The sequence below is a fragment of the Drosophila sechellia genome, chromosome 3L (genome assembly GCF_004382195.2).
Source record: "Drosophila sechellia strain sech25 chromosome 3L, ASM438219v1, whole genome shotgun sequence".
Classification (NCBI taxonomy): Eukaryota; Metazoa; Arthropoda; class Insecta; order Diptera; family Drosophilidae; genus Drosophila; species Drosophila sechellia.
The window spans coordinates 16,479,368-16,503,580 of NC_045951.1; the positions used below are offsets into that span (position 1 = coordinate 16,479,368).

General features: G+C 43.9%; 1 protein-coding gene across 9 annotated transcripts in view; it reads left to right on the top strand.

The window, feature by feature from the left end:
* The window catches only part of LOC6606030 (four and a half LIM domains protein 2), a 56,949-nt gene that overhangs the window by 25,133 nt on the left and 7,603 nt on the right, over positions 1 to 24,213 (top strand). For 2 of the 9 annotated variants that reach the window (XM_032718725.1, XM_032718726.1), the window contains 4 exons: positions 6,596 to 6,972; positions 7,094 to 7,338; positions 21,755 to 21,955; positions 22,705 to 22,879. In XM_032718725.1, coding sequence (XP_032574616.1) covers positions 6,596 to 6,972; positions 7,094 to 7,338; positions 21,755 to 21,955; positions 22,705 to 22,879 — 998 coding nt within the window. Of the gene's footprint in view, positions 1 to 905; positions 988 to 6,012; positions 6,377 to 6,595; positions 6,973 to 7,093; positions 7,339 to 8,777; positions 11,774 to 11,833; positions 11,897 to 12,081; positions 16,860 to 20,932; positions 21,254 to 21,429; positions 21,530 to 21,754; positions 21,956 to 22,704; positions 22,880 to 24,213 lie in introns of those variants that run through there. The other 7 variants (XM_032718727.1, XM_032718723.1, XM_032718724.1 and 4 more) reach the window with 7 other exon arrangements.

Genomic DNA, 24,213 nt, shown 5'->3' on the forward strand with positions numbered 1-24,213 from the left:
TTGCAGTTCGGAATTTGTTTCATGTCTGCGCACTGCTACATGTGGCAATCAAAGTCAAAGTGTGGAAAAATGTCGCAGACGCTTTTGATAAATGGCTGGGGCAACTGGTGCGGAGGTCGGTCATCCAATACGACCTTGACCGCCTGCCGAGGGGCGGAAGCCAGAACGTGCATATGCTTGGTTTACATTTCGAGTAATAAGTGCTGGGAGCGATGGCCATTAATTTGCCGGAATTACCTTAGCACCCTTCAGTCATTTACTTCCATCTTCCATATATTCCCCCGAAAAACCCACTATCTAAGCGCTTCGCCAGCCAAGCGCGCTACCTGTTGACTCGTTAACTTCGGTTAGTGGAACACTGTGAAAATTATATTTGTTTTGTAGTGTGATTAGATAAAAAAGCTTAAGTAACTTATGAAAAGCAAGAAACAAATAAAGTTGTTAAAATTAAACACTAATGTATAAGAAGCTAATCTTCTTTTGATTTACTTTTCCACTTCAAACTATTAAGAAGTTTCTCTCAGTGCTGAAGTTGCAACTCCCACCACATTGTCACTACCCTTGCACGTGCGTATGTGTGTGTGTGCTAATGAAGAGGGCCATAAAAAAGCAACGCAATGCATTGCTAATAAGCGGTTCTTGCGGCTCTCTTGCGCTCCCCTTCTCGCACTCCCGCTCCCCCTCTCTTTGGATGCAGCAGAGCACACACTTGTGCAGTGCCATTATCGCACACCTTTTGGAGCACCCCCCCCTGACCAACGCCAACCCAACCACCACCCGCTCTCTGCAGCACAGCGCTTTCTTCGTTCGGCAGCTTCGGGCTTTTATGCTGGGCTTCGGGCCGCGACTTCGGCTGCCGAACGGTGTGCGCAGACAGCGACGCCGACGCAGCAGAGTTCAGTTAGAATTGGTCTGCTTAACGGTGCGGTTGTCGGCGGCGGCGTTCATTCCTCGCGATTTGCGCGCGTTTCGCACGCGTTTTCACCAGTCGGTTGGCGGTGTTGTGGAATAAATTTAAAATAAATTTAATTAAATTTAATTGCACATTTTTCCGTATGCTCACCTCGGGACTGGGCCATTGACTTGGCGGGGGAGTGACGTCGGTGCGCTTATATTTGCTCGATCTGAAGTGTTTAACATATATTTGAATCGTAAACAAAAACAAAACGCCACGATTTGTTTACATTTTGTTGTGCGGTCTCTGGTTGCTTTATTATTATTATAACGGAAAAATGCAAATGTCAATTGCCGGAATCAAAATATATCCCAGTGCAGAGAAGAATGAGGAATTTTTGGAAAGAATTATTCCTGTGGATTATTCATTTTTCACTTGTCCCGAGAATGAGTCAGCTTTTGGATTACACTCCCACCTATTTTAAAATCTTATCCCACACACTGACATCTGACATTTGTTTTTCCTTTTCCCTTTTCACGACCCATTGCGCTTTTCTCAATTTTGTAACACATTGTGACCAGATTTCGCGGAACTGTAACCCCCAGACAATTTTTGCACCAGTGCTGAGTGATAAATATTTATGCGATGGGATCGGGATCTTAAGCCCCGTAAAATAGTTCCCGGAAATTAAGTGACGTCTCTACAATTTCACTGATCCAGCTTTCTGGGTCAGCCTGACAACTCTATGGGTTAATGGGAGGCTTATTCGCGCTAGATTGATGAGACAATAAAGTGAAGATGATTGTGAGCTATCATCCAACTCACATACTATAAATCATAATAAATTACTGAGTATTAACGGTGCTAAGTCGAGCAAACAGAATAACTGGGTAATGAGGTGTTTGCCCTCCGATCGGTCAGATTGATACTGAGTTCTGTTGGCAGCAATGCAGGCGGATTGTGGAAAAACAGAGTTATCAGTTTTCTATGACGTTATGTTATCTACATAAGTGTTATCTGCATGCCAGGTTAGCGACCCATTAAAACTACGGATTTCGAATTTTCAATTTACTTTATGATATTTCGATTTCAAAAGTAAATTATACTAAAAGTATTTCTTCCAGTAAAGTCAAGTTTAATATTAATTGCTTCAATTGCTAATAATGGGAAAACGTTTGTTTTGAACTATTGATGCTTAGGTGCTTAGTTACTCTAAGTAACTTTTCTTTTATGCATTTTATTGGTATTTTCCTTTTATTTTCCCTATGTGTCCCTTTAGAAATCGCATTGGTTTAGTCGTGATTTATGCAGTGACATTTGCGGTTCATCTCTGTGGGAAATCCGCAAGGTTGAAATAATTCACTGTGCAATTTGTTGCTAAAGAATATTCTATCTGCTTTCCGTCCGGCGGCCCCAACAACTTTCCGTACAACCCCGTGCTCGTAAATATCAACTAAGCTGCCCCTCGGTTATGGAGAATATAGAAAGTGGGGTTGTGAGGGGGGGAGGGGGGTTGTTAGTGCAAAAGGGGCTTGTGTATCCTGTAGTGCATATGTTAATTATCCCACCTGCCCACTGATAGTGGGGTAAACCTTTTAGATGGGCCGAGTGGAGGGGGTAATACTACTCACTGATTCAATTAGCGGTAGCCATACGCACATAACCCATATTTACGAGTGCACAGGAAAAAATTACACCTATGTACAAAAAAAGAACGATAAAAAGGAAATCATTTTGTTAGGCGGTTTGAATATTGGCATAGGATTAAGAATAAATGTCACGTTATTAACTTAATTATGTGATTTTTACTGCAAAATTACATCTTTAGTTAGTTGTAGTGTGTCTTATTGTTCCAATTTGTTCTCTGTGCATCTGGAGGTGTGGGCCAATGCAGCTCTACTATAACTATATAAATATATAGGGCAATCTGAGCGTCCAACAGTAAAGTGCATTGTTCTGTTGTTGTTGGGGTAATCGCATTAAAAGTCGTTTAATCGAAAGCAAAAAGAGAACTTTCCCCACCCATCCCTGCCCAACATCGTGGGTTAAGTGGGTGGGAGCGGGCGGTATAAAGCAGGTGGGGTGGGGGGTGGTAAAAGAGGGACCACAGCTCATAATTGAGATTTGTTGCACTCCAGCGTTGACTTTTATGCGAGCGCTTTTATTGTTTATTGTTTACAGCGGCAACATGTAAGTGCAATTACTGCGGAAAATTGGATTTCCTCGCTGCGGAAAAGCTCTCTGGCTGGATCTCTGGGATGGTCTTAGCGCTTGAGCTTCGCTTTTCGGTAGGTGGCAAACAAATTGTTGGTCAAACAATGCTGATTGCTCTCTAGCCGAAACAGGGCGATACTATATACTGAATAGGATATAGCGAATGAGGGGGTGGGTGGGTTGATGGCACAGCCCCAAAAGTTTTCCAATTGCGGTTGCCGCACGCCGCTTGCCTCTATAAACGAAAGTGACTTTGGGGCTTATCAATTGTAATTGTGGGTCCGGGTTACCTACACCTACATACTGCTCCCACCCCCTGCGCCACGCCCATCGCGAAATGCTGCGGGGCCTAACAAGAAAAGTTGTCGCCGAGTTTGACTGTCTATCTGTGCGAGAGTGTGAGAGTTTGCTTTCAGGATACAGTGCTTGACAAAACCATAAAGCCATGTACCAGACACTGCATGAGCAAAACTAAGATATCGTTAAAAGTGCTAAAGTGGCAACTTTCTGACTAAAATTATGTGGGTCAAAAATTAAAAGAATGACCTATAATTAGTAGTAGTAATTAGTTTACTATAATTATAAACACTATTTGATTATAAATTTGAATTCTATGCAAACTTAATTTTCTAAATCTTCAACAGAGTTTCCTTAATTCGCTCATTAAAAGTTTCAAAGTACCAAGCGTTATGACTCGCACTGTAGCAAAGTTTTGGCTTTTAATTACATTTATCTGGCAGAAGTTTTAGCCCCGAAACTAGTTTTATTTGTTTGTCATACGCATTTCTGTTGATTGTATACCATACGATATCAGTTATTATTATATTATGAAGCGCTTTTTTGTGTTATATTCATTGCCATTGTTCCTTGTCGCCCATTTCAATTAAATGAAAATCTTTGCCAGATGGTAAAAGCGCATTGCGTTCGCTTTTTCGCGTTTGTTTTTGATGTGACAAAAAAGCCTTGTCGCAGAGAAGGTTCTAATCTGAAATGAACACGTTTTAATGGCATTTTAATTGTTTATTCTGCGATAACACTGCGCATCTTCTCTCCACTGAAGACTGAAAGCAAACAGAGAGATACAAAGTCTGTTTAACAGGCAGATAAAGATAAGTCGCGAGAATGGGAGTCTCATTCAATATAGACCATATTAGCACATCTGGCCCGGCCCGCATTGGTGCATCATAAGCTGTCGCTGGGCAAACAAATGTGTTCCTTAAGGTCCCCCAAAACCATTGAAATCCAGAGATGTGAGCTCCCCATACAGCTGCGGGCATTCTAAATTCACTTGAATATTTAAATATAGACTCTGCCCGTGTGATCTATCTTGTACTTGGAAATCTGTCAAATTCAATTTGTTTCTACATCAATTACGGAAATGACATTTATTCGGGGAGGGATTTTTTGGTTAAGTCTCGTCTCCATTTTATTTTCGTTTGCTTTAAATTAAAATCGATTTGTATCAATTTTCAGAGGGACTTTTAATTACGTCGGATGTTTGAATCTACATACATATGTACATATATGATAAAAAGTATCTAGTAGTCAATACTTCCGGTTTAACTTATATATATTATGATTTTTATGCTTTGGGGGAAAGCAAATACAATTATTAAAGTAATGATAAGGTAATAGCATACCGCAAATCAACAATCATTTTCATTTAATGCTTCCTCAATCTAGAATTTACTGATAAATATTATAAAGATAACTGCGTAAGCCAAAATGATTTCACCCGCCGTGTAAAATGTGTCAGCCGAATCTTATCAACATGTTGCTCTGAGTAGCCCCCTTTAATTATAGAGTATTCTTCAATTGCTTCTACTTCAAATGTAAACATAACACAATATATATCTAGATCTTGCGAGAACCTTGACTTTGTGTGTTACAGAAACATGACTCAGCTGCAATCGCATTAAATTATTCAATTTATTTGCATTACCCGGGGGACAAGTCTCCTCCAGCCAGCAAAAGCATAGACAAAACCTGTTGCACTTTTCCGCATCAAAGTCGTGAGCAATTAGCAAACAGTTCCTCATTTTCCAGACAAGTCCATAATAGGACAGCTGGCATTTCGAGACCATATACCCTGCGTTTTCCATTCCACATAGCCATTTGGACAATCGCCAGTCCCTGTGTTTCCATTTGATAGCATTTAGGTGGAAGAACTCACATCGGCTTATCTTATTTTGAACGCTAACGCAGTTTGGCCTCCGTCGATGATTGAGCAAATGGAATTTGGCAATTTCGGTTTTGGGCTTGGAGTTTTTCGTTCTCAGCTCCCCCGATGACATCACACACACACTGATGGCCAATCCTACCCAGGATTGCTGGGTGCGTGTGTGTATGTGTGGGGGGAGAGACCTTTATTAATCTTATCAAAAGATGCTTTTCTACCTTTTATTTTATTTCATTGCTTGCCCGTTTTTATTTTCGCTAAATGTCAGACCAACGGGCATGCCATAATCGTGAGCTCATTCCATCAGTCCCTCTTTTTTATTTTTGTAATAATCTTCTGAAAAAGAACTGCAAAGCATACCTTTTCTGAACCTTTGACTGATGATTAATATTTTAAAAATAGTTAGTTAATCTGATTTACTAGACAATCTGCTATTTATCTTTCTGCGTACTGGTAATGGGTCTACGCACAATTCCGCTGGTGTGGGCGTATTTATGATTGTGATTATTTTGCTTGTAGCTCTAATTGAAAAATAAGTAAACAAGCAATTATAGAAATTCCCAGCCCGCAGAAAATTAAATTCTTGGATAGTAAACAAATGCTATCGGAACAAAGGTCAAATTAGCACTTTAATCAAAATGTCAATGAGCAAATAACGCGCACCGACGTGCCGAATGAAAGGTGATTTTAACCTAAGACGCGAGTTTCTCTTATTTTCGTGGAGGTGGCAGCGCGAATCACCAAAGAAGAACCGACAAATTGTGCCGAGTCAGGCAATAAGAAAAGATATTTAGGCAGAAATCCACGAGAGCCAAGCCAAGTTCATTAAGACAAACGGTAACAGTAATAGGAATAAAAAAAAAAAGAGAAGCGGATATAAAGCCAAAAAACCTTAGTTCAAAGTGCGGTTAAAAGTGGCGTAAAATGGTGAAAATGCTCGATCTGGACCGTCACGCAGAGTGCCCACTGTGGGCGGCACTGGCCTCCTCGGATGTCCCATGGACGGGCATGGACTACGCCTGCCTCAACGTGCTCAGTATCTACTGCAAAGTATTCGATAGGAAGGAAATATACGATCTCATCGTGAGGTAAGGCACTAGCCGGGTTCGCAAAGCTGCCGCTGGATGGCGCCACCAGAACTTGCGACCAAGCATAACGAAGCTGCGCACAATGGAATGAAATTAAAATTTATTGATAAAATATTTTTATAATATATTTTTATGTATTATATCCAGGGTGGTGGTTATTATTATTATTTTTAATTTATTATTATTACTTAACAATCTCCTTTCACTCTTAATTTCCAGGAAAACCTGCCAGTCCTGCAAATGTCCTCGCGAAGCGCATGCCATCTATCAGCAACAGACTACCAACGTGCACGAGCGACTCGGCTTTAAGTTGGTCTCTCCGGCGGATTCGGGAGTGGAGGCGCGGGATCTGGGCTTCACGTGGGTTCCGCCCGGAGTGCGTGCCTCCTCGCGGATCAACCGCTACTTCGAGCAGCTGCCCGACGAAATGGTGCCCCGGTTGGGCAGCGAGGGCGCCTGCAGCCGGGAGCGACAGATTTCGTACCAACTGCCCAAACAGGACCTCTCGCTGGAGCACTGCAAGCACCTGGAGGTGCAGCACGAGGCATCCTTCGAGGACTTTGTGACGGCGCGAAACGAAATCGCACTGGACATAGGTAAGGCTTTTATTATTACACATTGTTGTTACACATAGGGGAATGGCTTTAGTTTAAATTGCCTGACCCCACCCAGAGTGACCTAACTGATTGCGTTTTGCATTATTTTCCGGTTGAATAGCCTACATCAAGGATGCCCCCTACGATGAGCATTGTGCGCACTGTGATAACGAGATAGCCGCCGGCGAGCTAGTTGTGGCGGCGCCCAAGTTTGTGGAGAGCGTGATGTGGCACCCCAAGTGCTTCACCTGCAGCACTTGCAACTCGCTACTCGTGGACCTCACCTACTGCGTCCACGACGACAAGGTCTACTGCGAGCGCCACTATGCGGAAATGCTGAAGCCCCGCTGCGCTGGCTGTGATGAGGTGAGTCGTCTTTGGCTTAACCCCTCCTATCCGATCCCTAATTGACAAATATTGTGTGGCACACTTTTGGGGCAACGTCTGCAGATGGTATCTGTGTGTCGCCTGGCGAATCGAGAGTGTCCGTGTGAGTGAATGCTCGCTGTCACGGGCTCTGGTTTTTATCGCCCGCCGCACGCAGTTCACGTTTATTGCAAAGGTGCGACTATCGCCCTTTCCAAAGGTTATGACATTTTCATTGAACTTCACTTGGCTGCCCGTGGGAGTCGGGGATCCCGGGGATATCTATCCTCCAGCTCCGCAAATGCAGCGACTCGCGAGTGGCGATGGCAACAAAGAAATGAAGGCAGTTCATTGGCAGCATTGGCTGTTGACGCGTTGTCATCCGTCGAGCGGAAGTTCATTGCGAGTGAGCCGGAAATTTGTGGCATTCGGTTAAGGTTAGAGATTGCTACAAATTGCTGCAGGTATCCGCAATTCGTTATTGATGTTTACCAACTGGTGTAGCTCGATTGAAAAGATCTTTTATACATTTATTTTCATTTTAAATAGATTGGGGGTAAAATATGCAAGTGAATAGATGAATATTGAATATAGAAAATTGCATTGACAACTCGTCTGTCGCCTTTCGGTGTTATTGTAAAAAAACACCAATATGTTTAAATTCATTCAATTTAAATTCCCATCCCATGATAAAGAAACACTTTCGCTTTCGTTGCGAAAAGCTAAATAAACATATGAATTTATCAGCACCCCAGATGACCCATTTATTCATATAAATCTGTGTATTTTTGGCACAATTTCTAATGACAATCAAATGACGAGAATAAACAAAAGAATACAAAAATAGTTTGGCTTTGTGGGGCAAGAACACAACTATGCCGCGTTTGACAATAATTATACTGATTCTGAAAACGCAGAAGAGAACCACAGCGAAATCGGCGATAAAGAGCCTCTGAAAGCTGCTGGCAAATGTTAGTGTCAGTGCCAAGACGAAATTTATGGCAAACATTTGTGTGCAATCCGCTCGGAGGCGGCGAAATGGGGCGTGGCGACCCTGGCCCCAGGCGCTGGCCATGCCAAAGAAAACTGATTTGCAAACACTAGGAACAGTAAAAGTCATTCGCATAAGAATTACGAATGCTTAAATATATTTTTCCCACTTTCGAAAATACCAAATTTTATAGGCAAAATAAACAAATGAATTGGGCATTTTATAAACAAAATTGTATCTCAACATTGTACTTTAAATGTTATTTTTCTAAAATCGCAGATACGATGTGACCATTAAAGCCAAATTAAACATTTTTATGGAAATTGGCACATTAGCTCTGTACATTATTGCAGCCAACTGTGCGTATGAATAATATGTGTGGTATGCAGTTTAGAAAGATAATGTTTTTCAGAAAAACGGATACTTATGATTTTTAATGATTTTTAATTATTTGAAAATATCCAAAGTAGCGTTTTATGGTTAGTTTTGATAAACTGAATTTTTAATCTTGAATAAATTTGCTGACATCATTTAGAAAGTATCCTTAAATCTTGATACTTCCTTGAGATTCAAGAGCTCTTCATTATTTTATCGAAATGACAGTTTCATTTGATTTTCCTTATCTGATTTATGGCCATGTCGCTTACTGTTCTCCCGCACGAAAACGGCGAGCAAAGCAGAAAGTGGCGAAAAGTGTTTTGTGGAAAACAGCAATCGAAGCATAAATAGATCCCCCGAAAGAAAAGAGGGCGCGGCCGGCGGGGTGTCGACTAAACTGATTAGAAAATCCGCTTTGGCCAATTCCGATTGCTTTGGCATTTGACACGGAGGCAAGGCAGTGCAACGGCGGCAGCGAACAGAAGCAGATACATTTGTGTTGCCAAATTGCCAGCGACAAAAGTCGGCGATGTCTTGTCAGCTCTACAGGCCTTTTGCTCTCATCGCTGGCCGTCAATTAGCGCCGTTTGCCATTTGAACGGATTCGGTTCTTGGCGGTTCTCTCGCCGCTGATTCACTTGTTCTCTAGAAATCGGGGGACCCATGGGCATTGGCTGGGGCATTAATCAGTTGCAAGACGATCGATTAGCGGAAAACAAGAGCTCGCCGCCCGAGCAACTGCATCCGCCTGGCGATTTCGCCCATCTCCGATTCTCCTCGCTCCGCGCTCTCATAAATCGTCTCAAAACGTAGATAAATGAATATATATCGATGATTGGTCCAATGATTTGTGAGCGAAAGTGAAATAAATATTTTTCGAATTACCTAATCGGCTGGCCATTAACGTGAGTGGTGTGAATTTTTCGAGTGCGTGGTGAATATATTTTATATAATACGTGTTAGCCGATTCGGTTCTCGTCAACACATACTCTCATTGCATCGGCGAACGTTGGAGGATTCGGATTCCGTTTCGATTCTGGGCATTACGCAATGGCCGCTGAGGAGACGGCGCTAACCGGCGTCGGCGAGCTACTATTCTCGCTGCTAATTGGATACCTAGGTGCCCTGGAATTCGCCTTTGTGGCGCGCCATCTATACCACTGGACTTTCCAACATCCCGGCGATTCTTCTGCAGATGCAGCAGCTGACTCAGAAGAATTGCCTCGCATGCGAGAGCGATTGGATAAGCAGATCAAGGAGGCGGCCGAAAGGGAAGCCCTGGCAGGAATCAATGTCATGCAGGATGGTGTCCTATATGTCAATGGAATACGAGTGGATCCTGCTGGAGATAAAAGAGAAGCTTTGGCAGCCGAACTGGCACATCAACAGCAGATCGAAGCCGATACGAGGCGTCAGCTGGCCAATGCCGAGGCCAAACTAGCAGAAGAAAGACTGCGAGTCCAGAAGGAGAAAGAAGAATCGGAGGAGCAGCAAAGAATGCTCGTAGAGGCGGAAAGACAGCGCGAAAGAGAGCAGGCGGAAAAAGAACTGCAGGAACAAAGAGAAGCCGAACGCAGACGGCTAGAAGCAGAAGAAAATCAGCGTAAACAGCGCGAAGATGAGGAGAAAGAACGCCTAGAAAACGAAAGAAGGCTGATAGATGCCGAGCGGGAAAGGGAGGAGAATGAGCGAAGACTGCAAGCAGCTGAAGAGCAGCGCGAGCGAGAAGAAAACGAAAGAAGAATCATCGAAGCAGAGCGTCAGAGAGAGCAGGCCGAAGCCGAAAAGGAGCGAGCCGAACAACAAAGGATCCTGGCAGAAGCCGAGGCAGCCGAAGCCGAGCGTCGTCTCTTTGAAGCCGAGATTCAGCGAGAGCATGATCAAGCTGACGAGGAAGAGCAAGCACTGAGGGATGCGGAGATTGTAGAGCGTCTTCTGGCAGCAGAAAGAGATCTCAGTCCAAGCGCTACAGAGAGCGAACTGGAGGAGGATGCTGCCATCGCAGAGCAGTCGCGTCGCCTGATCTCCAGCAGAACCGATCTGGAGCAAAAGCAGCGAATGATTGAGGAAAACGCCAGACGCTTTCTTGAGGCTGAAGAGAAGATGGTGATGTTACAGCAGCGCCAACTTCAAGCCTCCCACAGCCAAGAGGAGGCAGACGAGTATGCTGGCATGGAACCCGTGGTGGAGGAGCCGTGTGTCAAAAAAGTGGCTCCACCCAGGTTTCAGGAGCCTCCAGAAGAACCCATGGTGCATAAGGTGAAAACTCAATTTGGTCAAGGAAGTGGTTCTGAAGACGCCTACTCAGCTAAGTCCAAAACACTCACCTTCCCTGGCGTATCGGATGAAGGATCCTCCCTTGAACCCAGAACGCCGTTCTCCAGTCAGCAGTCGTCCTTCAGCACGCAGCCCTCTGATGAAGGCAACAGAATCGAAAGTGAACGCCCAGAACCCGAAGGAGAAGATCAGATACAGGAAGTCCAGTACACTGAGGACTACCTTCGTTCTCTAGATGGCATTAAGAATCGTCCTTTGATGCGAGAGGATGGTTCAGGAAGAAGAAGGGCTTTTAAGAAGCGACGATCCAGTGGAAGCTCGAACTCCTCACGGGAGTCGCGCGCCTCCCGCGACGAGGAACTAAAGATGTTCACCTCGCTAGAGGAGGAAGAGTTGCGCCACGGCGACCGGGAGGACTATAACCCCATCAAGTATACGAGCGAACCTACCCTGAGGGTTAAATCCCACCGACGTCACAAAAGGAGTCCAGCAAAGGATGTTAGACCAACGGCAGAGTCAACCACATCCTTAGAGATGCTCGGTGAGGAGAGCACAAATCCCTGGGGTGAGGTTGTGCCGGAGCACTATAAGGATACCGAGTTCTGGAAGCGGGAAAAAGCGCTCTCCATAGACGAGGAGGAAATCGAACTAGAGAGACCCTCCAGGGGAGAGGATGTTGAGGATGAAGCCACAAATGAGCCCAAATCGTCCTCCTTTGAAGAGGCCACTGAGGCACAAAACGAACAGGCAGTAGCCGCCCTAAAACAACAACTTTCCAAGGAGCAGGTGGTAAGTAAATGAATCCACATGTCGAGGATCTTTATCAATGGCTTATTATGTGTGCGTTAGGACAAAGAAACGGAGAAGGACAACCCGCAAGCAGTGGAGGCCAGCGACAGCAACAAATCCAATGTAAGTGCGTAGGACAGACACCTGGCATCATTTCTCACCCACTAATTTCGACAACAACCTGATCCAACAACCGCAGACACCACTGCCGCAAACTAACTGTCCTAACTGCTTTACCTCTTTGCTTTTCATATTGCTACTGCTTCCACATTCCGCTTGCTTTTCCGCTTCACCTTCCGCCCAAAAAGCTGCAAACCTCAACCGCAGCAGAGGAGCAATCAAGGGGTGGTTCACCTGGCTTGCGACGCAGTCCACGTATGGATGAAATGGAACATTATCCGGAGCGCTGGTCCGCCAGCCAGGAGCAGCAGTCAGCGCAACAGCAGCCACCGCGCGCAGCACCAGCCATTAATGTCCACCAGCCGGATACGGCTCCTTGGCGGGATCAGTACGGATTGCTAATGGAGGGACTCAGCGATTTCTACGACTTTACCGCATCTGTAAACCCATCGAGATCCCGTTCGGCATCGCGAAATCCCTCACCAGCTCCCAAGAATGTGGCCAATTTGATGGATGGGGACACGGAGCGATCGCTGGAGGTTTACGACGACACTCAGGAGGGTGTAATGGCAGGCGAACTAAACTGCGAGTCTGTGCTTCAACTTCTGGAGTCGAACTTGAATGAAACCGAATCCACAAATGACCAACTTCAAGTGCAAACTGTAGCCGATGATGCCAGGGATGGTAAATCCATATTACCCATGGTCCACGAACCACTTGAAAGCTCTACACTTGGCGCTGTTTTGGAAGAAAGGGGACGGGAGCCTTCTGTCGGAAGGATTCAATCTAGATCCCGCTCCCGGTCACCACTTCCCACCTCAGAGAACCTAGAAAAAAGCATTCATAAGCGCAGGGAGGGAATCAAACAGAACGATGAACTCGTTGAACGTCTATCTCACTCAAGTTCAGAAGGTTCTATGGAAATCGAAACTAATGGCAATGGAAGATTAAGTCCAACACTGGATGTCACCCTGCCACAGCCTGTAATCGAGATTAATGAAATGGCTGACATGCCCATGGAGGATGCGGAAACTACGCCTGAAGAAATGCGACTTTTTGTAGAGACCCTAAGAGCTGAGAGGAATGCCCGCTCAAGATCCCGATCTCGTTCCCGTTCTCCTCTGCCCACGGCTGGTAATATAGAAAAGAGCTTGGAAAGTCGTAGACTGAAACGCATTCAACACAATGATGAAATCTTCGAAAAACTACACGATCAAATCTCTTCGCCTCAGATCATAATGGAGTCCGCCTCACCGCCATCTTCACCGCTTCCTCTACCCACAATATCCATTGAAATTGCCGAGCCACCGGAGGAAAATGCTACCCAAACCGAAGCAGAACCTGAGGATACACCGGAGAGCATGGCTAGACTCTTCGAGCAACTTCGTTTGAATCGAGTGCGATCCCATTCTCGATCCCGGTCGCGTTCGCCTCTTCCGACACCCGCTAATTTGGAGCAGAGTGTGCAGAAGCGCCGGGAGAGGCTGATTGCTCAGAATGATCAATTCTTCGAGGTACTCCAGGAAAGAGCAAGGACCCCGGAGCCAGAAACTCGTTTGACCGTTGAGTACGTCTATGAATATGTTCAAGAGAAGGATGAACATGTTGGTGAAGGTCGCGACAAGCGATCCTTATCCCCATCTCGCTCCCGGTCACAGTCACAAGAAAAGGTGCAAGATGATTTCCACTTGATGCTTAACCTGGAGGGTAGTGAGTTGCGCACACTACGCAAAAATAGTGAGGAGTTGGAAAGTGTCCTGGCCGTGGGTGCAAAGCAACGAGAAGTCGACATGGATGCCCTGGAGAAGCTACACAATGCCAATGAGGAAATAGAGCTTCGCGTACTCAGCCCCACTAATTCGGAGTTAGAGAGAGTGGTTGAGATGACACGTGAGAATCCGGACTTGGACCGCACGGTTTCTGAGGTGGCACGGGATCTGCAGGACGAGCTCATGGCCAGTGGATTTAAACGCTCCACCTATGTTGGGGAGTCCTTAGACCTAGGCAGCGATCAATTTAAGGAGCTACGTCGAGAGGCAGCCCAATTTCAGAGATCCCGAAGCCCATCTCCAGGATCGAGCATGGACTACGCCCGAGAGCAGGCTGCAGCTCAAAGGGAACTCCAAGCAGCCATTCTAGACTCTCTGACCGAAATTCGTCTGGGAGCCAAACCCAAGACCTACTCCGAGGAAAGAACTGGCGAGTTCGATGATATATCTGCCGCCCAACTGGACGATATGCGTCATCGTACGGCCGAGTTCCAGCGATCACGTAGCCAAAGTCGTTCGCCTTTGAGGGAAGAGGAGCTAACCCAGTTGAGGGACATCGAAGCGGAGTCGGCTAAGAGGGAGCTGCAGGATCAGTTACTAGATAGGTTAGCCGCCTCGAGCATTAATTTCGAGAACTTCTCGCGGCACTTAAACGCAGACTTCTTGGACAGCGAGCGAAGAGCCTCGGACTCGGCTTTAATGGGTGACATGGAACCGGATGAATACCATCACTTCCGTCGCTATTCACTTGCGCAGGAACAGCCCGTCGAGGAGTATCCCAGTGATGACTACGTTTATATATCACAGATTGAAGTGCGAACTCTAACTGGAACAAGGACTTGGTTAAAAGAGGATTTTTACACCCAAGAACCAAACGATTTTTCTGATTCAAAAAGTCCGGTTAGGGATGAAGACTCCTGGGCAAGAGCTGTTTTGGCTGCAGAGGCCGAAGCTGCTGAATTCGATTCCACCAATGCCATCTATAGCTATGATATAGTGGGAGACCATGAGAACTTGGATCAGGACAGGAGCAGCTCGAATGACAGCGAGGACACACGACAGACGGTGGTGGAAATTGATGACGAAGATGAGTTTGAGTTTGAGTTGGACGAGGGAATCTCGGATAACAACGAACGCACCCAACCCACCGATGAATCCCACCATGACACCTCCGAATGTGAAGAGGCAGAAAGGAATGCAGATCGCTATGAAAATCGGGGAGCTCAGGATTGGGAAGAGGTAGATGATGTGGAGGATTTTCTCGACTACGGTTTCGACGATGGTGCTGTGGGCAGAGCCACACCCTACTCCGATCCAGACTCCTTTATCGAACAGATCTACAATGAGGCCATAAAGAACAGAAAGCAGTCTGGAATTCTAAGGGAATACGAGACCATGGTTCAGGAGCAATTGCCTTCGGATCTCAGCGAATCTGAGAAGGAAAAGTCCGGTTCTGACAGTGAGAAATATGCCTTGTGGGCCAAGACCAGGGAACTGGAAAGATCACATTCCGGTACCCGACACTCAGATGTTGATATTGCGTTGGGGTTGATGCCAGAAAGTGATCATCGCGATTCTGAGATGCGTTACCTAGGTGATGCGCATGTGGTGGCACGACAATCCACAAGGTTACGTACCCGATATGGCTTTAATCCTAAACTTGAAGTTGGCGACCTAGAAGATGACATCGAGGTGGACCTGAATTACAAGCCCAAGAGGGAGTACAACTGGCGCAAGAACTTCCGATTGGACGACAATGAAGAGGGAGAAAGAAGTGTCCAAGTTAAGACAGAAGAGGATGCAGAACAAGAAGCCAGAGATCAATTTCAGGAGGAATTCGGGTGGCAAGATCGTGAGCAAGAACAGGAAGACGAACATTATCAGGATCAGGAGCAGCCGCTGTATGCAAATGAAGAAAACGGCGAAATCCAAAACGTAGAGCTATTGGAAAACCGCAGGATCAGTCTAGGCGGAGAAAGTATCACCCTCTTCAGTCGTAGTCCTGTTCGAGAAATTTTACCAGATGTTGCCGAAGAACTCCCGCAGGAGGAAGAAGCATTCGAGGAACAACCAGAAGCAGTGGCTCCATTGGAAGATTTGCCAGCCGAGAAGCCCAAGAAGAAAAAGAGCAAGAAGAAGTTGCGTAAAGGATCTAAAACCGAAGAGGAACTTCGGGATGATAATGATTCGGACACCCAAATGGGATTCTCTCGGCGCAGTGATGACCAGGAGGCAGCGGATCCGCCAAAGAGAAAAACACGCTCAAGGCGAAGCTCACGAAGTAGCTTGACCAATGAAGAGCCCAATGGAGGTTCAGGACTCTTTTCACCTAGGAGCAGTGTTGCCTTTGTGGGTGAATCCTTGGAGGGCGTAGCTGAATTTGAACCACAGGAAAGAGAGGAAGAGCAGTCCACCAAGAAAAGGAATAAGAAACGCAAGAAGACCTCAACAAAGGAATGCAAGGAGGAAGCCAAAGAAGAGACCCAGACCATTGACAATTCTCACTTGGATAAGGCACTAGCTGCTGCTCTGGCGGAGATTGCCCCGGTTTCGGTGTCCACCAATTTGACCCCAGAATCCACGCAGCAGAACCTACTTTCCACCATTAGCACTGGACAGAGTGTCTGCATAACCCCAGCTTCATCCATCGAAGAGATTGGTGGATCACCCTCCTCGACTTCAACTACGGTGGCTGCGGTGGTACCAGCGCGATCCGTTGTGGACTCCTTCGATATACTCAAAGATGCCAATTTCTATCCGCTCTTCTAGATCGCTTGGTTTGCTAACTAAAACTTCAACCTTCACACTCTATCACCCATTTGATTTACTCTCTATCTGTTTCTTATAGACATGATCATAAGCCAAGTCAAGCCAAGCACAGCCCAGCACAATCCAGTCCAAGCCACATCCAAAACCGAGCACGCTGTACATGAACTCAGTCCCAGTTAAAGATCCAGTCACCAGAATCCAGCATCCGCTCCTCTGACTGAGGGTAAACACCCGTCCACGGGATCCCAGAGATTCCGATCTGTATAAACTATGTAATTTTACCCGACCCAGAAAAACCTTGAAACCAAGAAAAAACGAACGATTGAAGGATTGTTTACCATAGCTGTTAGTTTACTTAACACTTTTGTCTTTATAAAAATGACGAGAATAAAAGCCAACTGAATAAATGAAGAAAACATTTGGTTGTACTCTGGTTGCTATTAATAGTCATACACCCCATCGAAAATCGCATCTGCGGTTTGTGCCAATTCTGCACCGGTCCTCGAAATACTCGGGCATTGAGATCATTCATGCCGCGGCAGCGATGTCACCCATCAATGGGCCACCAAGTGCAACAGCAGAAGAAGAGGGTTCATAAATCTTCCCCCACAATTGCCCATATTATTCTGCACAAGACTATCTGTGGTCCAATTTGCATTTTCGCATGATGTCATCGCTTGACACACACGGCTAATACCAATGAGCCAACGCTCAAGTCCCAAAGGAAAATCTACGCCATATAGATTTACTCGATTTTAATGCTGTTGTCATTACGACTATACACGAAACAAAAACAATCTGTCATGAACATGAGTTATATGTATATATAGTATTTGGTTTTCTTGGGTCTTATGTCTGAATGATGGCACTAAGGTCAGGGCTAAGTGGCATAATGTTGGTCTAGAATTTGTCAATGAAAATATGGGGACATCTGTTGTTCTTTTTTCTTGGTAGAAAGCTAAATTATGTCAAGATTCTAATTAAAAACGCAAGTTTGATCAAAATAAACTCTGAACATAAATTTAAGCAATTCTAAATTTTTTTTGTGAGATTGTATATTGTTTTATCCCAAAAGTATGCTAATCCAAGTGTCCAACTTTGCATTTCATTCATGCAGATCGTTTTGTTTATGTCAGTTTAGGGAAAAACATTATTTTTGCACTGTTCTCACTCGTGTTTTTTGTATTTTTTGGCGAGATGCCGCTGTCAAGTTTTATATGTCATATCCTTAGTCAAATTAAGCAAAAGTCAGCCGCAGAATGGCGACAAAGGTTCGCGGCAGATAACAAATTATCTCAGCGACTGTCAGGCCGCAAAAGGGGGAAATTGAAAATGAAAAATTCCCAAAATATTTATGACAGGCCAACAGGAAAGTGTGTCACTCGAGTGATTTGTTTACGCAGCTCACTTGGCTTTGTTCTCCATTTTTGCACAGGGTAAACGGGCCATTTGGAATATATTTCTGTAAAACCCATTGCGTAATGCATTTTGTGCGGCAAATAAATGTATCTCTCCGAACTTGCGTTAGAGCCACATCCAAGCAAACACGGCCAAAACGTTGCCAAAAAGTCTTATTCAATAGTTTTGTCTTTGACATGAATTCATTTTTCTTGCGGGGCGCACTTAAAAGCCCGCGGTTATATTTTCTTTCATATTTTACCCCAAAGTACAAGTGTGTATATATATAGTATTTGCACTGCGCGCGGAAAATTGCCTTAAATAATTTTCTAAAAAAATTCACTTGAATTTTGTGCGTTCAGCTGGTAAATGAATTTTATATATTCAGTGTCAGTTAAATGAAACACCTTTTTTTTGCACACCGCCATACAGTTCTTCTTGCATTTTGAAGATACATATTTAAGCGTCATCATAGGAGCATCAATAATATTCCAAAAAACATGATTTCATTTGATTTGCAGCAACCAAATGAAAGACATATTAAAAATGTGCCAAATTAAAATCAAATCTTTTTGGTGCGCAGCTGTTCTTAAACTTGAACTTATAAAATTTACATAGAAAAGGCTTCTTGTCTCGGAAAAGTTTCTCTGTTTGACGTTGATTTTCGCTCAATACCCCTGAAATCAGAAATATAAAAATACGCTGGAATATTCTATACTGTCTATATGTGCTTTTGCCTGAATTTATGACCCAATTAACGTTTTAACGCCTGCGTGAAAAATGCCAAATACTCGTAATGATGATCCAAGGGAGGGGAGAGGGGACAGCGGTCACATCACGCAAAAACTTTTTATCAAAGATTTGCGAAATGCGGCTTATTTTTAGACCAACTTGCAGATTGCATTTCACTTGGCTCCATTGCAGTTGTTGTTGTTGCTCGTGTCTGCGGCGAAAATAGCAAAAACTAATATACACATGCGATGCATTATTTTATAAGTATGTGCATATAGTCAAGCACGAACATATATCATACTGTATATGATAGATAGAAGGAGCATGGCCAGCGAAACTTAATTCGCACGAAGAAGTTCAGCCGGAAGCGTACTTATGTATTTTGATTTCAAGTAAAATTATTCTGCCAATGACCTTTAGAATAATATTATCTTGTTATTATGGATTATTATGCAATTTATTATTACAATGTTTATGCTAAGCAATGATTATGATTTTTGCTTAGATATCTTTCTTTTATATTCATTTGATAAAGTATACAAATTAATCCACAAAAACTGATTAAAAGTCTGAGATTTTATTAACATTTTCCCTTGTGGTTTATATGTTTAATACCCCACCCCACCCCTTTTTATTTTGACGCATCCCACGTCACTGGCCACATCATCATTAGAACCATAAATTTCCCATCTCAGCAGTGAATCAGTTTACATCAACATTTGGATTCTTAAACAATGTGCATGTATTTATTGTGGTGGCTGCCCTCTTTTAGTCAGAACATTTCACGAGCCGTTGATTTTGTTTATTAATCATTTTAATCGGACGGGCTTTTCGTATTCCCCGCTTGGTTTAGACGGCCTTGTTAATAGGTTTATACCACTGAACTGTCACTAGAACATTCTTTCGGCCCATTTGGCCATTTGTACTTGTTAGTTTTCGCCAAACTTACCTTGGATGGCTGCCCTTTGGTGTCTTTTCAATATGTCTAATGGAAATTTGTTCTGCTGTTTAATAAACATCGGTTATTAATTGGGGGAAATATATTAATTTGCCAGAAAATGTAAGAACTGATTTAGGACCTGATGAGATCATGGTGTATAAGTGTTCTATTAAAAGATACTGAATATTGATGGACTTTTTTCTTCGAATGCATAAGATCAATGAATGGTTGCCATAATTATTAACTTGCCCTTGATGAACGCTACTTTCAAATCATAAAACAAACAAATTTTTGAAATGTACCAGGGGGAGAGAACATAACAAACATAAAAATTCACAAAATTAAAATGAACTCATATACCCTTTAAACGCACCCTTTCTATTTATGGTATTTCAGAATTTCGGAATTTTTTCTTACATTAAATTGAGATTATTTTTCCAATTTGCCGGCACACCTGTTGGTTCATTTCAATTCAATAAACAATTTCGCCCATTGGCATCTCAATGTCTGTCTGTATGCCAAATGCTGTAATAATGCAAGAAAATCAAGAAACTGCGGAATGCGAAAATAAATTTCATATATTAATACAATTTCGATAATGTATGGCCTGGAGATCAATTAGGGAATCTATTGGAAAATTCAAAAATACCGCAGGGTGCGATAAGCCAAAATGCCAGACGCGCAGATCATCATCGTTTTAGAATCGTTTTAGAACCGATCCAAGGGAAAAGCGATTTATGCTCCACTAGATGGCGATCGTGTCGTTTGTAGTGCAGTGTGGGAAGCGAGCGAATTTTCCTCGCTTTTCCATTTGCGCGAGTGTGTTTGTTTGGGTGTCGTGTGCACAAGCGCCAGCAACAACAAGAAAAACACACTACATTTCATTTGGTGAAAAATTGAAAAATTTTCAAAACTCTGACATGCGATTTAAGGGGGGCGATTTTTGAGTGTGCAGGAGGGGTGGGGGCTAACCATTTCCGAGGGTGGCCAAGCATGCCACACCCCTTTGACCGCCGGCAGGTGGGGCAAACGCCCACAACTTTTGGCACCTGAAATGCGTTCGATTTTTCATTTAGTATTTTTAGCGGTAAGCGCGAACGATATATTGCATGCAAATTGGCCGAAATCGCTGAGAAAATTACCCCAATTGCAATGCAAATTCAATAATGCCGTTAATTATTGGCGATATTTACATTGTCTACCGCAATAATTCAGAACGCCCGTTCTGAACCGCTCTGGCGCTCCGTAAAAATAAATCTCTATAGAGATCCAAAGATCTCGACAGATGCTCCCTCTCCATTCTGCGCCCATTTGGCTCTGGCTCTCCGAGATTTTATTTTTACACTTGGCGGTGGCGAAACTAGATACAGGGCGGACTGAAAGCGGTGCAGCAGGCGTTTTGAAAAACATTTTCGGAAACCGCTGCGCCAGTTGAGATCCCGACTCGGCAAAGTTCATACCGTGCTGGACCTCCGAAATCGAAAATTGAAAATCGAAAATACACAAAAGCTAACACACATCGATATACAGACACACGGCCCGACAAATCCACAAGATACAATAATTATAGAAAGTTCAGTCGGTTATTAGAGCGAGCGAGACAGCGGGCGCGATGGCGGACGTGGAAATTATGCAAACGGTGCAAACGGAAGTGAAGAAGACCACGAAAAAGGTCAAGAAGTCGTCGAAGCGGCGCGAATCCGAGGTCCAGATCAGCGAGGTCGAGGTGGACGCCACCATCGAGGAAAGAGGGTAGGTGACCTGTGTCATGTGTGTCCCAGCACAGTTTTGTGGCAGTTCGTAACGAAAGTCTTCTTCTGTAATCATATCTCAATTCTCTTGTGCTCTTTGTCCGATCATCCCAAATACTTTGTTGTACAAAAAAAGAAAAACATTTGCACATTCCAATCGAAAAGATTCCAAAATCAATATATGTATACAAACCAATGAAAACTCTTGCATATCGAACTTTTACAAAACGACACACGTTACTACTCTACTTTCCTCGGCCAAAATGTTTACTAAAAGGTATCCAACAAGTCTATCTAAGCACACCCACCACCAAAACCAGTGCCACAAAGTAAAACAAGCCAAGTAACACCCGAAAAATACACTGCACAAAACGAAAACAAAAACGAAAACTATACAGAATACACACAATCCATGTGATATATACCCCCATATATTTTGTTTATGCCCATGTGCGATGTGAATCGATATCTATATCCCCCCGATCTCTGTGTGTGCTTGCAGTTAATTTTCAGTGGCGAGTACACAAAAGCCATGGACAAGGACTGGCACTCCGGACACTTCTGCTGCTGGCAGTGCGACGAGAGCCTCACCGGACAGCGTTACGTCATCCGGGATGATCATCCGTACTGCATCAAGTGCTACGAGAACGTGTTCGCCAATACGTGCGAGGAGTGCAACAAGATCATTGGCATCGACTCCAAGGTACGTGAGTGTATTTTAACCATTTCGACTGGGGATCGTCGATTGGGGCCAATAAACTGTTCGTAAAGCGAATTTATGGCCATATGTGGGCAGTCAAAACATTTAATAACCATTAAGTAGGACAGAAATGCAGGCAGACGGCAAATATGGAGCACACTTTCCTTTTTATTATCATCGCGCTTTTATTGTGTCGGTTTTATGCGTCTATCCATAATTTGTTTTAATTATCGCGTTAAAATTAGAATGACAACTGCAACACGAGAAGAAATGCAATAGCTTACGTTTAATTTGTTTTTGGAATGTGTGTAGAATATGCGAGCAAGGTTTATTTAAGTTCTAAATTTATTTAAGGGTTTGATTGCGTAAATAATTTCTCATGGTCTATGCAGTTTGTATTTGTCAAGTTTGAAAAATGTATTTTATATAAGGGCAATTAATTTGTCTGCCAACCAAAAATATAATTTTAGGTAATTTATTTTGCTTGGCTAAAAGCCCAGCACTCAACAGCCCAACGGAAATCCACATTCTATTTCAAATGTTTATATGCCAAAGAACAACATAAACTCTTATAGTTAGTGAAAAAAGCATTATTTAAAAAAGAATATTATGGCCTAAAGTTAACTAGTTATAAAAGCAATTCAAATAAGTTTTCCAAAAGTTTCCTATTACATATTCACTACTTAAGGATACACCTGAGTGTAAGAATCTAGACTTGTATCTCATTCCATTTGTTATCCCCCCCTTCACAGGATCTGTCCTACAAAGACAAGCACTGGCACGAGGCCTGTTTCCTGTGCTTCAAATGCCACCTGTCGCTGGTGGACAAGCAGTTTGGAGCCAAGGCGGATAAGATCTACTGTGGCAACTGCTACGATGCCCAGTTTGCGTCCCGCTGCGATGGCTGCGGCGAAGTTTTCCGCGCAGGTAAGCTAAATTCGGGGGAAAACTGTGTGAAAATCGTGGCATACTTGCGGGCGGAGACTGAGTAATGGCAGCACTAAAGTGAAATGATTGCCATGAGAATCTCGGAATTCAAGTTCTTGTTGTTACCGTTAAGGATGGCTAATTGTTACCGCTGAATGTAGTTTCTAAGGAGCCGGGAGTTGGTCCAGAAACTGGTTCGGCACAGGTGGATGCGCACAGGTATCCCATATCCATGACATATCTCGAACACTTGATCAATTTATAATACGAACGCAAGTAAATTGATTGCCTTTGGCTAGCTATTTGTTAGCCAAACTAGGCTCACAGTCATTGGAGTGGACTGCACGTATGGGTAATAAATCTTTGCTTATTGTCAAGGCCTAAACATAATTCTTAAGTCACAAAGGTCAACTGGTTAAACCAAATTTAAAGCGTTTTAAAGGAGCAATGAACTTAGGAAACAGTTCAAAGACATTAAAATCAATGGTTATTAAAATGTAACTCTTTTTATGTTTCGAACATTAAAAAGTCATCTAAAAACTTGAAATTACACTCAAATAAGGATTACTTATTTGAACAATCAAAATGTTAGCCATTGATTTATGTGGTCCACCCGAATTGATTCGCCGTGCATTCCAACCAACGAACTTGCCACACTCGAGTGCGTCCAGTTTCGAGATGCAAAGATACGAGCGCTTACGTAAGTGCGTTGATGTCTCGCCTGCAAGTTCATTGTCACCTGTCCACAGACTCGGTGTCTTAATGAAACGGGCAAACTGTTTCAGCCCACGCCAGACCCTGAACCCGCTCTCCAAATGCCCCATTCCAACCCGCTTTTCGGGCAAGGTGTCTGCTGCTCCGCTTTCAATTGTAGCGCAAATAAATATGACAGAAAGGCAAACAGTGTCGGAATACATTGACTTTGTCAGCGAGTGATAAATTTATGGCTGATAAATGCCGCAGATCAGTTCCGAACACACCAACACCAGATACGATACGATCTTAACCGATCCGATCCGATCCGATCCGACCCCTCGGCACGTTCCCAATTTGGCCAAAACACCAAGGGGGCCGTGACACTTTCGCGTTAACGCAAGGTTGTCAACCACGCGTTGCCAATTACGTGTAGAACAGGCCACAAGCCGTAGATACAGTACAATATTGTATTGTTGATTTTCCTGCACTTGCGAAAAGTTATTTCAATGTCTGGGCATCCCACACACCGCAATCCGTCGGATTGAGAGATTCTGCTGTTTATCAAAGGTGGATCTCGGATTGACAGTCGATATGGCAGTGACCAATTTGGGTACCAGCTAATCACCACATCAAGTGCA